Below are 17,557 nucleotides of genomic sequence, written 5' to 3' on the forward strand. Positions count from 1 at the left end.
CAGTATGCGCCAAAACAACTGTAGGCTTATATAATAAACTGAACTTTTGCCGTGAATGAGTATGTGTGTCTGTTCCCAGTGAAGTGGTATATTAAAAAAGTGTGAGTGTGTGTGTGTATATAATGATTGCAATACTCACACAAGTTTTGGCCATCATATATACAAGTTAGAAAAGCATTTCATCCAAGGCATGAAAATTGTTAAACAAAATGTTTTTACTATAGGCTTTAAAAATAAAGGTACAAGATTCAATTTGAAATTTATTTATCTTCAAAATGCACTTTTATAAATTTTACAAAGTAAGGCATAAAAATTTAATTTAAATTGAATCAAAAAATTACCTTGGATTTATTTTATGTAATGTACATTCTGTTGCACTTTTTAAAAAACTCATTGAAAATTTTATACCTATATCATTAATTGCTAGATGAAAGATAATGTTTTTAAAGTGCAACAAAATGTACATTACATAAAATAAATCCAAGGTAATTTTTTGATTCAATTTAAATTACATTTTTATGCCTTACTTTGTAAAATTTATAAAATGCACTTTGAAGATAAATAAATTTCAAATTGAATCTTGTACCTTTATTTTTAAAGCCTATGATAAAAACATTTTGTTTAACAATTTTCATGCCTTGGATGAAATGCTTTTCTAACTTGTATCTTATCTTTTTAAGATTATATTTTATTTAATTTATTATCATATAAGAGAGAAGGAGAGTTTTACAACTCTCCTTCTCTATTTCAGTTTGTATTTCTCCTCACACCACAACTCATTTTTGCAACCCCCTCTTTGTATTATTACAGGTCTGAATATTTTGTTTCAGTTTGTATTTCTCACACCACAACTCATTTTTGCAACCCTCTCTTTGTAATACAGATCTGAATAATGAGAAAATCTGAATTTTTTTTTAACAAAAACTTTAAAATAACTTTTTTAGATTAAATTTTGTAAACTTCTTTCAGAATAGAAAGTCTTTAAAATTTAATAAGGAACATATTTCATATAGGTTTCATTAACAAATATTCAGTACATAACGAGAAAAATAGAGATGAAAATTTTAAAAGGGCTGTATAACTGGTTACGGTCAATAGTAGTACTCGCCAGCGAAAGTCTTTGTTATTGTTATTCTCTTATTATTTAAAACATTTTGCGTCCTGCTCTTTCACGCAAAGACTAATAATGATTGCAATACTCACACAAGTTTTGGTTATCATATATATAATTTTCCCCTCCTCAACAATATGGTTTTTATTAAAATCTGAATATCCAGTTTTAAATTTAAGTTAAAAAAAATTTTTTTAACTGAACTAATTTATACATTTTAACATAAAATTTAGTAAATTCTTTTATTATTTGGAATATCTGAGTGAGCTTTAATAGGAATTTTTGTACAAAATAAGAAACAAAAAAAAAGTCTGATCATACCTTTTTCCAAGCTAAGAAAAATCTGTTAATTTTTTTTCTGCAATTACATGATTTTGTTAAAAGACAAAAAAGATTTTTTTATAATATAAGGCCAGGTAAAAACACAAAAGACAAGGTTTTCAAACTCAAGCAATGCATCAACAGGCAAACACTATAAATATACAAGCAGTAGTCGTATTAATACAATCATGGGGGATGGGAGTTAAGCACATGAGCAATCCTAACAAACAATGGTAGTAAAAGGTTTAGTTGGGTTCAGCCAATCTTCAAATATCAAATAATTATAAAAAAAGTTTGTGCAATAGAAGAAGGGTACGCAAATACTGAGGTGATCAAAAGATAGATTAGGAGTAAATGCAGACAAATATGGCTTCTTTAGTTACTTTTAAATGATATAATTTCATGGTATTATAGACCGCATTAAAGCTTATCAGATGTTCACAATTTTTTAAAAAGTCATAATTACCTTCAACAACATTTTTTAAAAAGCTATCAAAAATCGGGTAATAGATGAAATTTACAGCATCTCTCAAGTTTTATGTGTGACAGCATTACAGTTAAAAACAGTTGATCTAAGAGCTTAACTGCAGATTTAGAAGCAGCACCTTTGCTCCGATGTCTGAAATTCTTGATTCTTTTTTAAAAGCCATTATTCAAAATGACAAGTGAAAATAACATAAGTAATCAGCATACAAATCCGAAGGAAATGCTGTTTCAAACTATTTTTGAAACCGCATCAATATTAGTTTATTAGAAAAACTATTTTTTATCAATATTAGTTTATTAGAAAAACTATTTTTTTTAGAATTATCGTGACAAGTCGAACATTTCTTTTAAGAGTAGATAAAGTGCTGTTTGGAAGATGATTCATGCAGCCAATTTTCATGACTGCTTATCTTACAAATTCATTCAACAAAATGTCTGCATAAAAAGAATCAACAGCAAATTGACAAAAAATAATGTTAAAGAAATATTAATAAATAATAAATGAAAAGATGAGGGGAGGGGCTTGTAGTGAGAGAATGGGGAGAAGCACATTGGTAGATTGTTACCCTTCTTCCATGCAAGCTTTCATGAAGTCTGTAAAAGTCAAACTGACAAAGAATTGAGACGATAAATGACAGAGAATCACAAAAAGCAACAGATAAAACATTTCAAAACATTAATGTTTCTTCACTCAACAAATTTTACCTTTTTAAAAAATAAACAAAAAACAAAACTTTACTGTATCATATCAGATTACTGTTTTCTTTTTGGAGGTTATTCTCACAACGTTTCGGCCACTGTCACCTCTGACATTCTTTAAGTGCATCTTGTTGAACTGCAGAATTTGAACAGAACACTTTATTTAATCCATAGAGGTAGACTGCTCTTGCTCCATTAGCCATAACTAGGTAGAAATTCACATGGCACAATCGATAAAGTGCAAATTAATAATTATAATTTTTAAGTTGAAGGTTCAATCCTCAGTACAGGCTCTTTCCGACAGAAGAGCCATTGCTAGCCTGTCTCTGGTCAATCGCTATTTTCATGGCAAATGCTTGTCTGAGCTTCAATCTATGCACCCCCTGTCAAACTTTCACAAAAAGCACTCGTCTAGCTACAACCACTATCAACAATTTCCCTTACTCTCTATCAATGTCTAAATCTAAACACAACTTCGATGAGAAAAGCTTTTTTTCTAAAACTGCCACCCATGGAACTCTTTTCTGCTAGCCTGCTTTCTAGATGACTACAATATGGTCGTCTTCGAGTCAAATATATACAAGTTCTCATTGCGCCATCCGCTTAAATAATCAAATTTTACTCAAGTTCCACTACTACCAATCACTATGCTGTTGTCTCAGTGACCACCTTTCACTCATGGACCCTTATACTTGAGTGGCTTTTGGCTCTTGATAGGTGGTGACCCTCTTGTAAAAAGAAAAAAAAAAGTCTATACTAAGAATATAATGTCAGATTAAACAAGAGCAATTCATCTGTGTGGATCCAAATAACATAGATTTCTGAGTTCAATAAGATGCATCTGAAGAAGGTCGGGGGTTACATCAGCCAAAATTTTGTGAGAATACAGGATGAGAACAGTAGCTGAAATAATCCAAATGATCAATCCTCATGTCCAAGATGTGTGGAACAATTATAAAGTTTCTTTGAAAAGAGATAATCTACAATCTCTTTTCCAGAGAAACATTTTAAATCAGTACGACTACATTTGGGTGATGACAAAGTCATCCTTACTTTTCCAACAAATAATGTACTTTGCACAAAATAAACTGCTTTTTGCATTAAATAATTTCTATTTACTTTATTGCATGTATGTATTTTCTTACATAATTGATACATAATTATTGTTTCTTATTTAAAACCAATAATCTCATTCCAACAGAAACATTACTAATCTCCCAGTACAGTATTCTATATGGTGTCTTATGTATTCTTACAATAGATAATTATTCAACAAAATATTTAAAAATGAAAAGGAATTGAAAACGTTTTTAAGTTGTTATAAACCATTTATACTGTTAATAATTTTTTTATAACTATAAGCGTGTGTAACTATTTATATGGATAAGCAAACTGATAAGTCATACATAGGACGAGGACAGCAGCATATTCTTTTCATTGTTTTGACTCTCTAGTGTATATCCGTTGATATCTTATGTTTTTATATAGAGTGATATCGTTCTCGGGTGATTGTCTGTGTCAGATATATACTTGAGAGTCAAAACAATGATAAGAATATTCTGTTCTCATAACCCTAGTCATAAGATAATAAACTGTGTGAATAATCAAATTTTAAAACATATGTCGCTCGTTATATGTGAAAGGAAAACATTATTCCCACTTAGCATGTAGGTAAAATGCTTTTCTGTATATATATTTGAATTTGTTTAAATTATTACAAATAAACAAATTATATATATATATATATGACATCTGTAGATATTAAATTTATTTTGCCGAAAAAGTTAAAACTTTTTAAACAATGCAGAAGATTCAGTATGTCCATTGTTTCTCACGTTTGATTTGTTTCACATTCCAAATTGTTGAATCTCAAAACAATACAAATATTGAGTGAAGATAACATTTTAATAATAAAAATTAAAAATGAAAACGATTTCATAGAGAGAGACTTTGGATTATTTGGAAGAGAATAATTCAAATATTTTTTTTTTAAATGAAGGCAATCAATGTTTTTATTTTTTATTTTTGTTCTTTGATACGACAGGGGTGCATGTAAATTAATGTTCTTCATTTTTATGAATCATAATACTTGACATTTTGCCTTTAAACTTCAATTCAACCAGGAATTACATTCTATTCACCAGATTTTAAGATGTTCAAATGTTTATATCATGAGCGAATACAAGCCACTTGGGTCTTACTACCTGGTATTCCTAAGGATTATTTATTTTCATCATTGAGTTTTAAAAAATTAAATAGGATTATTACAGTAAAGTTTGATCATTAAATAATTGAACAAAATTGTTATAAAACTATAATTTTATTAAGGTAATGTTATTGTTATTTTAATCTACAAAATCATTGAATGTAAAGGTTTCAGTCATTCATATATGAGAATTTGCTAAGAATTTTAAAGCTAGAAATGACTTTCTAATCAACAGTTTAAATATTTCCAAACACTTTCAAATTTAAATAGATCATGAAGTGTTTTATTTCATTTTTTCTCAAAACAAAAGATTAAAATCTCAGACTTAAGAAATTAAAATGCATCATGGTGGATTTTTGTAATAAAATTAGTTTACTAAATAGGATTTTAAAGATTATTTTTTCAATAAATATTCAATAACATAGAAATATTTAATATGTAAGAAATTAAAAAAAAAATGTCTGACATCTATTTTCATTGTGACTATGTAATAACTTCATAGATCATAAAGTCTTTTGTGGGAAGGGATTCAAAATACTTTAAATGATAAAAGAAAACGATGCCAAAATGGTTTTGCATACAATTGGACAATTTAATTGTAATTTAAAATTATCAGACAAACTCTTTTCAAGTGGAGCAACTATTGTGAACCAGTTATGACGGTGCAGACGCATAGAGTGCTACATGAAAGACACTTACTCGGTCTCAGATGTTATTTTCAACTTTTTTTTTTTTTTTTTTTAAATCAAGACTAATGCTCAATCAAGGCTTAAGAGTCTAGTTTACTCTACTATTTTCAAGATCTATCCAATGATTAATCCATAACTCCTATTGAAACAAAGCATATTAACTTCCGTTCAGTTATCTTTCATCAGTATCTCATCTTCATATTTACATCATATATTTATTATTTCTGTGCAATTTCTCAGCAGACAAAATAGATATTTTCACATAAAAGACATTATGAATATATTTTTCATAAGTTTGTAGAGAAAATCAACAGCACACAATGACTGATGCATTCATCTGGCCAAATAAATGCATAACTGCATCATATTTGGCGGCATATAAGTTCTCTATTTTTATTTCACATTACTTTAAAAAGGTAAATCTATGGCATCTCAGTAATATTTTCATTTTGCATTAAGTAAATCCTTAGAGATAGCTTTTAAGGATGAGGGGGGATCCATACCTGCATCCAAAAAGAGACAAGATATTGTTTCAAATAATAAGTTCCAATTTAAGTGGATAAGTTTTAAGAGTAACTAATGAAAATCATTTGAAAGTTTTTCAATACATTTTTTTTAATGAACACTTCCAACAAAGTTAAAAAAATGTTACCAAGTCTCTTGATCTATGGAATCGTTTCACACCTGATGATGAACAAAATCAACCTTTTTAGGATTTCATTTTAATAAAAAAAACTTTAAAAAAACACAAAGGTCAAGTTATTTCAAAGAAACAACAATTCTTTCAAATTAATCTTTGCATTCTTAAAGAGATTGAAAGCTTGTGAAGACAAATAGAATTTTTTTTCAGACTTTTAACTGCAATCAAAATGTAGTATCTATTCAGATATTGTACTTTATTTATTTTGTCCTTGGTCAGTGAAAGAGAATCTGTGACATTTTTTATTTTATATTCCTGACATCACTTCTGGTAACCAGTTTCTGCTATCGAGAAGTCTGGACCCGAGACTCAGAGGGAGTGGGTTGTAACCTTACTTTGTCCTTCCAGTTGAGCGTAGTCCCATTCAACCAATAAAATAGATTATTTACCTTAAAAAAAAAAAAATGAACAAATGGCACATTCTTTTTTCTTTTTTTTTTAATTTATTTTACAGAAAAAAAATGTATTGCTTTTGGCTTTTTTAAAATTTCTAATATCTCAAATTTTAAATAATATCTCAAATGTGAAATCATGTTTCTCAACAAAAATAATATGCTTTGAATTAAAAATCAATAACCTTTGTGCCTACCTTTACTTATATAAAGAAAAATATGCTATTCTGTTAATTTTATTAACTTTATAAAACACAATCCTAGTTCTAAAAATCATTTAGTTTTAGATACAATTCATTCAATCAAAAATTTTCCTATCAACTATTTGAAGTTCTTAAGCTAATAAGTGCCAATATATATATATATATATATATATATATATATATATATATATATATATATAACTATAGAATCAACTATAGTTATAATTGGGTGCCATTATTGGAATTATAAACAATTTTGATTTACACATTTAGTTCTTACTTTTTCCACTTTGAAAACATGATTTGAGACTATTTTTCCTCAAAGCAGGAGATATTTCATATTAGCAGGACTTGTTTCTTGGTGATGCCTGAGGAGATATAAAAGAATGCTAATTGAATTGCTAAGTTTTTTTTTTATGTTTGCATGTACATGCACACATCCCTCCTCCAATGGGAACTTCACATGGAGCCATTGTTTTGTGTTTGCATGTACATGTGAACTGGAAAAACTTAATATAATTTATGCATGTTATTTCATAGCAGTAGCATTAGTTTCATAAATTGGTAAAATTGTATTTTTTGTATGAAGATCTAGGTAAATTAAGAATGTAAAAAAGTTAAAGTAAAAAATCAAATATTTTTATGTATATTTTATGAAATATTGCATTTATATTATGAACACCTTAAAACAACAGTCCTATGGCATAGCCATTTGTAAGGTGCAAGTGTTATTAAGAATGAAATAGGCTGATGATATGCCAGCATCAGATTTTCTGTATCAAAATGAGAATTTCCTGTATCACCGAGAACAATGGAATGTTTATGAAGAATTATTGGAAAATATTAAAACCATTTGTTCTGGAGTCTTTTCGTAAGTAATAAATCCTTCTAAACTGAGGTAATTTTGTTAAAAAATGAGATATGCATCAGGAACAATTTTTGTCTTTATATGTATCTGTGAACTGAAAGTATTTAATATAAATTATGTGAATTATTTCAGAGCTTTAGGCAAACAATATAATTCCTATTTTCACCTCTTATTACTTTTCCTTCTAGATGATGAAACCTGTCAGCTCCAAGTTTTTTGTTAAAAGAGCAGTAAATGCTCCCCCCTCCAGTTTCTAAAAGAAAGAGAGTAAATTGTATGAATATTATTTTAAAATGTAGAAACTATTCAATTTTCTGTTAAAAGAACAGTAAATGCTCCCCTGCCCCTCGTTTCCAAAACAGAAAGAGTAAATTTCATAAATAATTTTTTAAAATGCAGAACTATTCGATTTGTGTGGTCTCTAATCTTTCATTACGAATTGCTCCTAGACCGAGTTAATGATAAATATGTCCAAAATAAGTATTTTAAAATGCTGAAACTGTTTTTCATTATCTCTAATCTTTCCTTGTTTGAAAAGTCCTCCTAGACACATAATTATTAATTTGATTGAATTCAGTGATCCCCCTCCCATAAAATTTTTTTCAGAGTACGAAAATAATGAAAATGTGAAATATTGCGTTTATATTATGGACACCTTAAAACAACAGTCTTATGGCATAGCCATTTGTAAGGTGCATATGTACAAGTGTTATTAAGAATAACAAAAAAATAAACAAATGCTCAAAATTGGATGAATTTATTTATAAAATGGAGTTTTCATGAAAAAAATGCAGGTTTCAAAAAGTATATATTACAAATTGCGAATAAAGTATATTATAATTGAAATATTAATATTTTAGAAAATTGAAGTAAGCAACCAGTTCTGCTGTCATTTACCATGAAGGTAAATACAAGTTTATTGTTTGTGAAGGAAATGAAAAATTTCCCAGTTTAAAAGCAAAATTCTAATAGAAAAATGAGTTAAAATCGAGTTGCATCTATGTTTATTTACACTTACGTCATCTTATTTGTGCTTTTTAATTATTGCCCTGAAAAAGTCACATCTGATTAATGTTTACAGTTGTAAAATATAACTATTTTAGACTGATGCAAAACGCAATAAAGAATTTTTTGAAACAGTTTCATAAAAGTCACACAGAAATATCAGCAAATGATCGTGTGATTAATACTTAATCTTAATGAAATGTGTGTAAGCAGAGGTTTCTATGTTTTTGTTAAAACAAATAAGGAGGAACGTCATGCTGAATTTTAGTAAAATCATTCTGAAAGTATTTGAAAACGCAATCTCTTCAGGGTTCATACAGATTTTCAATGTCCATTTTCAAGGCTTTTCAAACCTTTTCTAGACAAAATTAAAGTTTTCAAAACAAAATTTGATATATGAACAATAATATAATAAACCCAAAAATTTAATTGACAGCAGGAAAAGTAATTTTCATTTGCATACAAAACTATATGCCTGTCAATCATATTTACCTTCTCTGACCCAATTATATTTGGTCAACCAAGCACAATATTATTTTTCCCATTATAGATTGTCTACATTGTGTTCGTTTTACTTTTAAATTTTGAATTTCCGGTATTGTGGATACAAGAGTTTATCACAAAACTACCAGATATGATATGGAAAACATCAGATAGTTTCATGATAAAGGGATATAACTCTTGTATCCACAATAAGACTAATTTCAGAACAATGTATTTCAATTTTATTTACAATATTTAAAAAATAGTTTAATAGTATTTTATTAATACTTAAAAAAAATAATTTCATACTATTTATTTTAATTTTATTTTTGATATTTCTACACAAACTTTTATTGGATAGAAAGAATACGATTTTCAAAGCCTTTTCAAGACATTTTCCATATTTTCAAGGATTTTTCAAGGTAATAATGGAAATAAGGCCTTTTCAAGGCAAAAGTCAAAATTCAAGGACTTTTCAAGTCTGTACGAACCCTGCTCTTAAACCGTGAAATGAATCTGAGCAGCTGGAAGCTAAAAAACAAAATGAAGGGGAGTATTCATTATTTACATACTAAATGAGTATTAGATGATTGTTAATAAACGAAATAATAAAATGACATAAGAACACATGTAATAATTGAACCCTATCAAATATTTGGTAACAGTGTAAACTGGGGTAGGAGGAAAACATAACAATGAGTGAGAAAGTATCTTACTACCACCTGTAAGTATGACTTGTTTGGGATAGTGAATCTTCTTCAGAATTATAAGAATTTAGTGTATTGAAATAAATTTATTGATAATAACCAGAAAACACACATCAGGTATTGGCAGGTAGTGTGACCATATTGAATGTATATGCGGCATCTGTGTTTTTATCGTTATATTTTTTTCTAGAAGAGAAAATTGTGCCTATTTTTAAATATAGAGATAATACAGAATATAATTCATGTTGAAAAATGACAAACACATTTGTTTCAAAGATAAAGACAATGTGTTATTTTTTATTATTTCAATCTCTCAAGAATGTTTTGAAATTTGATGTTCAACTTTAAATGTTTCAAAGTCAAAAGTTTCAAAAATGTGTTGTTCATCATTAGGTAAACAAAGCTGCATTAAGAGGTGGGGGGGGGCAGAAAAAAAAATCATGCAAATCAAACATGATGCCAATTTTGAAAAAGAAACAACATGCACAGATCACAGCTTGTCCAGTGAACTTTCACCAACCCAGGAGTGTCCAGGATGAGGAGATGGGGTGGAAGGGATAAAATTAGAAATGACAGTGGCATGGAAAGAAAGAGAGAGAGAGAGAGAGAGAGAGAGAGAGGATGAAAGAAAGGGATAAAGAAAACAGACCCTGGTTTGAGTGATATTTTTATGGTTGTTATTAAAGTTGTCAAGTATCCAGTCAGCAAAGAAAGGAGGGTGCAAATAAGTAGCACTGGATCAGAGAAAAAGATGATTAACGATAGCTGATTTGGGATTACTTTAGACTAACATCCTGATCATTATAGATTATCGACCCACTGTCATTTTACCCATAGTTTGTGAGAAGGTAATTTACCCTTGCTCAACCACATAAGGAGTTAACATAATGGATTTAATACTAACTTACAGATATCATATTCCATATTGCCCCCCCCCCAAAAAAAAACAGCATCTTGTGACACAAGATGCTGTTTTTTTTTGGGGGGGGGGGCAATATGGAATATGATATCTGTAAGTTAGTATTAAATCCATTATGTTAACTCCTTATGTGCATGAATATGGATGCAAATAAAATGCAACAGGATTAAACCAATTCTATATTTCAATTTGTTGTTAATTTTAGTGATTTTTTTTTAATTATGTTGGTAGAGGTGGAGAAAATGGTGATATTTGTATCTACATCAATAAAACAGTAGATGCATATATGTGTGTGTCTGTGTGAAAAAAATTATCCAATAAACCCATAAACTATTGGTCACATGACACTGAAATTAACAGGAAATAGTAATCATACACCAAGGATGGTTTATAAAAAGTAAAATCTTTGTTTGGATGAATAACACGTACAGAAATATGGCAGCAAGTTGAAATGCTCATTTCAACTGAGAATTTGTTGCTCATTTCAACTTGCCAACATATTTCTATTACTTTTGTGCATGGGTTTAATCTTTCTTATCTATCTCTCAATAGCTAAAACGATAGAGAATACAGCCAAAGTGCTAAATGTTTTGGTTTTGATTTTAGGTGATGACATCAAAGTCATATTTTAAAAAACTCTTGAAATCAGTTCTAATATATATAAATAATACTTAATAGAAAATTGGCTCTGTAATATAAATACAAAATCTGCATGAATTAAAATATATTTAAGCGTATTTTACAATCAATCTCCCTACCCCCACCCCGGGTGCTGATATTAAAAAAACTGACTTATCAGATATTTTATGAAACATTTGTTTTCAGGTTTTAACTATAAAGTATTGTACAGTTACAAACTAATTACTAGTTTAATTTTTAAAGCAAATAAAATTGTTAAAGTGTGTGATTAAACTTCTATCTCCCACTGCAGCTTTGAACTTTATCCTAGGGACTTGATAATGTTTTCATGTTTATTTTAAAAAGCATAAAAGTATAAATTTCAACCAGGATAACTCTTGAATGGTTTTACTTCAGTAATTTGTGAAGAGGGAAGAAAAAGACAAAACTTTTTCAGTTCATGAAATATGTAGGAGAGTTAGATAACTTTTCTAATTTTGACGATTTTAGTTTAAACTGAACTGTTTGAAGTCTTAGCAAAATTAACATTTTCAGTTTTCAGAGAGAATGAGAACATTTTTAAAAAAGCGGATTTCAGTCAAAAAACTGAGAACTTGCACCCATGAGAGGCACTAGCGATTTAGGCCTTTTCTGGATTAAAAGAAGCAAAATTCTGCTAAAAAGCAGACAACTTATATACCTGGATAATTTAGAATGATTTTATTCACTGGTCAATAAAGTAATTTTTCATGTTGTTTTTAATAATTTAAAGTTAATTTGACATGCAGAAGATTGAAGAAATCCAGCATAGACAGGTATTCTTGGTACACGTCTGAATTTTCAGCTGTACTCATGAGGCACAAAGCGCTGATGAATACACTTCGTTATATTTCAACCAATTACATATACTTATACTCTCAAATGTACCATCATTGAGACTCAATTGTTTTGTAAACTCACTATGCTATCAACACAGAATTAAAGAACAAATAATTCTAAACTAGATCAGCAGTAGTAGTAGTAGTAGTAGTACAAATACAGAGTCATATAATGACTATGGCCTTCTTCAGGTGACTTGGTTCATAGTCAGTAACCTGGAAATCAACTGAACTTTTTATTTAATACTCTGGGGGTAAAGACATTTTTGCATTCTATGTTTTTTAAATATCATCTTGTATCTTTTTAACATTTTTAAAATTTTAGATTTTTTTTTTTTTAAAGGGGGAGTTCAACAACTGGACAACCCAATCTCTTTCAGCAAAGAGAAAACATCTAGAAAATTAAGGCCATTAAAAATTTTTTTTTTTAAAAGCATTTCATCTTTATACAAGAACAATTACAAATAGCACAAAAGTCAAACACTATACACACACACACACAAATTAATTGAAAAGTCAAACACTATACACACACACACAAATTAATTGAAAAGTCAAACACTATACACACACACACAAATTAATTGAATATGCACGTGACTAGAAAATAAGCGATATGTCATGCTGGCAGCAAGTCAAACAGAAAAGGAATCGGGTGGATGTGGGAATGACTCACAAGAAAAGAAATTAGAATCGATATTTGTATAATTTCATACAGACAAGAAAAAAAAAAAAAAAAGATTCATTTAAGAAATATTTTGATCAAAGTCTTGGAATTTATTTTTTAAACAAATAATCATGGGTTAAAGTCATATCATTTCTTTTACCAAACAAAGGTGGAGAATCAACGTTGGCAATAGAAATCAACAAATTTTTCAGGAGCTATTATCTTTTGTTTTAAAAACCAACTCAGGAATCAAATATTTGTAGTCTTTAATAGATGGAGACTTATATTCTAACTTGTAAGTGAAGTTATTTAGACCTGGATATTTTTAGACAAAAAACCAATCATCAAATTAATATTTGAATTGAATGATATTGGAAAAAAGACTTGTTCCAAAAGATATTGTTTTTCTAGATAATGATGCGCACACATAAGGATAACAATAATAATAATAATAATATGGTTAACTTAAAACTGTAAAGGATATCAGTTTTCAAAATGATGGTAGAAATTGTTTTAGTTGAAACTAATTTCATTCTCATCTCATTGATTTGTATGTTTTTTTATTGATTTGGATGAGGACATTTTTTGATGTGTGCAAACATGTGGAATGAGCTCAAAGAAACCCAACAGTTTCTTTTAAAAAACACCACCCAGACTACAAAAATTGATGAATCTTGAATCCAACTGATCACAAGCAGTTAAATAAAATTTTTATCAGTTATTTTATTAGTTTTTATGCCTCTTTTGATATCTTTTTTTTAACAAGCTTCTCAAATATTTTTTTTATTGATTAATTACCATATCTAAATTCTGAAACTCATTTTGAAGAAACTAATTAAAACTTGTACAAAACTAAACACTGAATGTTAATAAGTCCTAGAAGTAGAATATAAAATATAAAGAGCTTAACGTTTAATGGATTCATTAAGAAAAAAAATATTCATGAGGAAATAGTAGTGGAAAGTTGAGATTTTTTTTTTTGTTTTGCAGGAGCATAATTTTTTCTTTTTATTATAAAACCGATACAAAGAAAGATTTTTTTAAGCAGACTTCAGTAGTGGAATTAGAATAGAAAATTATTGCAGGAATTCATAGAATTTTTTAAATCGACTCCCTACCTCTGTTAGAAAGAACTGTTTTTTAAAATCTAATTTTTGAAAGAAAGAAATAATTTGCCCACATAAATATTAATGACATGCATAAAGAAAAAAGAAAAACATCAGTATTCAGTTATAAAAAGGAATTGTTGATATTTCATAAAATACGAACCCAAGATTAAGGTACAGTCAAACTTCAGTTAACATCTGCCTTTACAAAATTTCCACATTAATTCAACCGTTTACAAATGAAATTTTAGTTAACGAAGAAATTAAACAGTAACTAGCTAAGTTGTCTAAGTTGTTCAAGTTCTGATCATTGGGCAAACATCAGAAATTCAAGAAATGGAAATAAATTTTCGGTGCTTCTTACACTATTAAGACGAAATTTCGGAAATCGTAAAACTGAATTTCACATGAAAACAATGGTATCTACATATTCCTTTTATTTTTAAGATGATTATATCCAAAAATTACGAAAATCGATAAGTAGAAAATTATTTATTAAAGAAAATAAAAAATAGAATTTGATGACACAGGAAAGTTCAAAAGGGAAGTCATTTTCCGTTTCGCTTTAAACAAGATGGCTAACATGATAAAAATTATTTTGTTTAATAATTCAGTAGCATTCAGGTAATCTCGACTGCATAATTTGGAAGCTACCATTGTAAATTCAATAAGAATTGACAAAAAAATAAAAATCAGTAGAAACCATTGTTTTTTATCTGAAAACTCCATTTATTGACTAGAAAATTTCATCCCAATAGTGTAGAAGAGCAAAATTTTCTTATCAACAATAGCTTAACACATTGTATTTTGAAGTATAAAAATGACATTAACCCAAAATGCACACACTTTATTATTCTTTAATTTATTACAAAACATCTTTTATAAATTCAATATTATATTTCATACCAAATATATACTTTTAAAGATTTACTTGACTTTATCCAGATAAAAATATGGGTTTGTTCTAAGGACTGCTTACAAAAGACCTTTGATTGAATAATTGATGAAACTGATTGTATGTTTCCACTTAGGATTTTTGCAGTATATTGAGAACCGATATTATATCTTATAATCGATGAAACTGATTTTATATTGAGAACCGATATTATATATTATAATCGATGAAACGGATTGTATATTGAGAACCGATATTATATCATACGTCAATGTAATATTTGAAAAAGACTGCAATATTTGGGATTAATTTGAGATATCTCTGAAAAATAACAAATGTTGTTGAAATATAGTTAATTATACTTCTGGCCCTAAAAATGGCCATAGGCACTAATAGGGTAATAAAAATATGCGTCTTCATTGATTATAATCTAAATCAAATGTTGAGCTACAAAATTTTGGATTTTATTTTCGCACGCAATCTATTTAGAGAGAACTTGAATGCCTACTAGACACTGTACTCGACTGTCTAAGTTAAGGTATAGAGGTTTGTCAGATCAAACTGGCATGAGAAGACAAGTAAACCTTGATTAAATATTTAAAATCATATAGTATTCACAGTCCAAATAAGATCTCCTAGGTATGGCTAACCCACATTGGCTTTTCTGAAGAATGGTACACTTTCTCTAAATGATGTTACCTCAAGTAACAGCACGAAGTTGGATATTCCACTAGACTAGATGAATTCTTGTTCTGGAATCCAGTTAGACCAAGAGACAAGAAAGATATACTCTAACATATTTAAACAGTCAATTGAGGAGAGGAAAATTATGTTTTCAATTTCTTTATTAATTCAGTGTTTGAGAGAACTTTAATGGAATATTCGAATAACTATGTTCTCATATAGAGATTAAGTGTTAGCTACAGGAAGGGGGGGAAGGTTCCTTGATTTCTGAGAACTTTGACGGAAATAAAATGAAACAACAATAGAAAGTATACAGAACTTTCTAAACTACTGTATTTGAAAATAAAGAAATGGTAGAAACGTTTGCATTAGTATTTTTTAATGAAATTACAATCTAACAGATCTGAATTTTGATGAATGATGTATATTTATTGTATTGTGAGACAATTGAAAGACATTGTTTAAAAAGGTAAGAATAAGATTTTAATTTAATCATAAATGAATTGACATTTTCTTTAGTGTCATTTAGGAATGAGTGAAGTTTGTCAACCAAAGTTTGACTGTATTTCACATCAACATTTTAATCAGATTTAGAACTTTTTAATTAGTTTTTTTTCCCCTCCCCCAATGAAAGTTTAACAGATGAACCGAAAATTAAACTAAAAAAAAAAACATAAAAAAAAAATCCTAGACAAAAAGAAAAAGTGTATAAAAAAAATATACCACTTTATGATGATAGACAGAATAAAAGAACAAAAAAAAAAAAAATGACTGAATATCTGAAAAATGATTTCTGCAAAGATTGTTCCTTGGTAAGGTGGCGAGCAGTGAAGATGTTTCTGAACAGGTCTTCTCCAACCGACTGTGATGTTGTTGTGCAAATAGAAAAGTATTATGAGCCACTGGTGAAGAGGGTTGATCAGGTGCAGAACCTGGAAAAATTAGCAAGTTTGGGTGGAAGAAGGGGAGTAGTGATAAAGAGAGCAAGAGAGAGAAGAAAAAAATGAGAAAGAGGAAATAATAAAGATGGTCACACTGGGGGTGTCGGACATTTTGTTTTTGCTGCACATATTGCATAAATACCTTGGCTGTTGCCGTCTTGGTTGTCAGGTTCAGAAGGTTTCTCTGTTTCACTCTTTTCGTGTCGCTTGTTCGGGCCTTTCCTCTTGTATATGATATTATGATGGTGAGTTGCACCATTTCTCTGCAGAGGAAGCACAATAATACTAGAAAATTGTCTGCATCGATAATCATGACGACTTATAATAAACAAACAAAACAAATATGAACATATGAATCACATTTATTTTCCAAACTCATTTCCTCTTTCTAAGGCAGAAAGAAAAAAACAAATAATAAACAAAAACAAATTGTTACATTTACATTAAAAAAAAAATGAACAGAAATTTACAACTGGTTTTGCCAAACTATGATTGTTGGATAAACTGTGTGTAATTTAAAAATAGTCTTTATTTATTCAAAGAATTTAACACCATAATATAATTAGCAATACACATGGCCATTAAAACGCTTTGGATAATCACAGATTTCAAGGGGTTTCTGCTAAAATAGTCATATTTTAAAAACCAAAGTACTTTAAGTTTTCAAAATACCACCATTTTGTTCAGAAATGAATATACTTTCAAATGAATTAGTAAATAATAACATACATTATATATTTTTAGAGTTTTAAGCAAATAAAGTGATAAAAATGTGAACATCATAAAACAGCGTTTTTGGTAAGATTTTGTAACGACCCTCCCTGATTTGTAAACATTCGTACCGTGTTTCTGTTAAGAATTTTTTAATGAAATTTGGAAATTAGCCAAAAGAAATGTCATTTTTAATAATTTCGAGTGTCCGAAATTATTTTGACCGCTCGTTTTTTTGTTGTGTTAAAAAAAAAGATTTTGAAATGAT

At 28.7% G+C, this 17,557-nt stretch overlaps 1 protein-coding gene across 3 annotated transcripts in view; it reads right to left on the reverse strand.

Moving 5' to 3' along the window:
* LOC145255712 (uncharacterized) overlaps positions 1 to 17,557 on the reverse strand; it is a 71,204-nt gene that overhangs the window by 16,109 nt on the left and 37,538 nt on the right. For all 3 annotated transcript variants that reach the window (XM_080114304.1, XM_080114303.1, XM_080114302.1), the window contains exon 4: positions 16,721 to 16,841. In XM_080114304.1, coding sequence (XP_079970430.1) covers positions 16,721 to 16,841 — 121 coding nt within the window. The remainder of the gene's footprint in view (positions 1 to 16,720; positions 16,842 to 17,557) is intronic.

Source organism: Euprymna scolopes, chromosome 31 (assembly GCF_053919585.1).
Source record: "Euprymna scolopes isolate OS-2025 chromosome 31, ASM5391958v1, whole genome shotgun sequence".
NCBI classification, from domain to species: Eukaryota; Metazoa; Mollusca; class Cephalopoda; order Sepiida; family Sepiolidae; genus Euprymna; species Euprymna scolopes.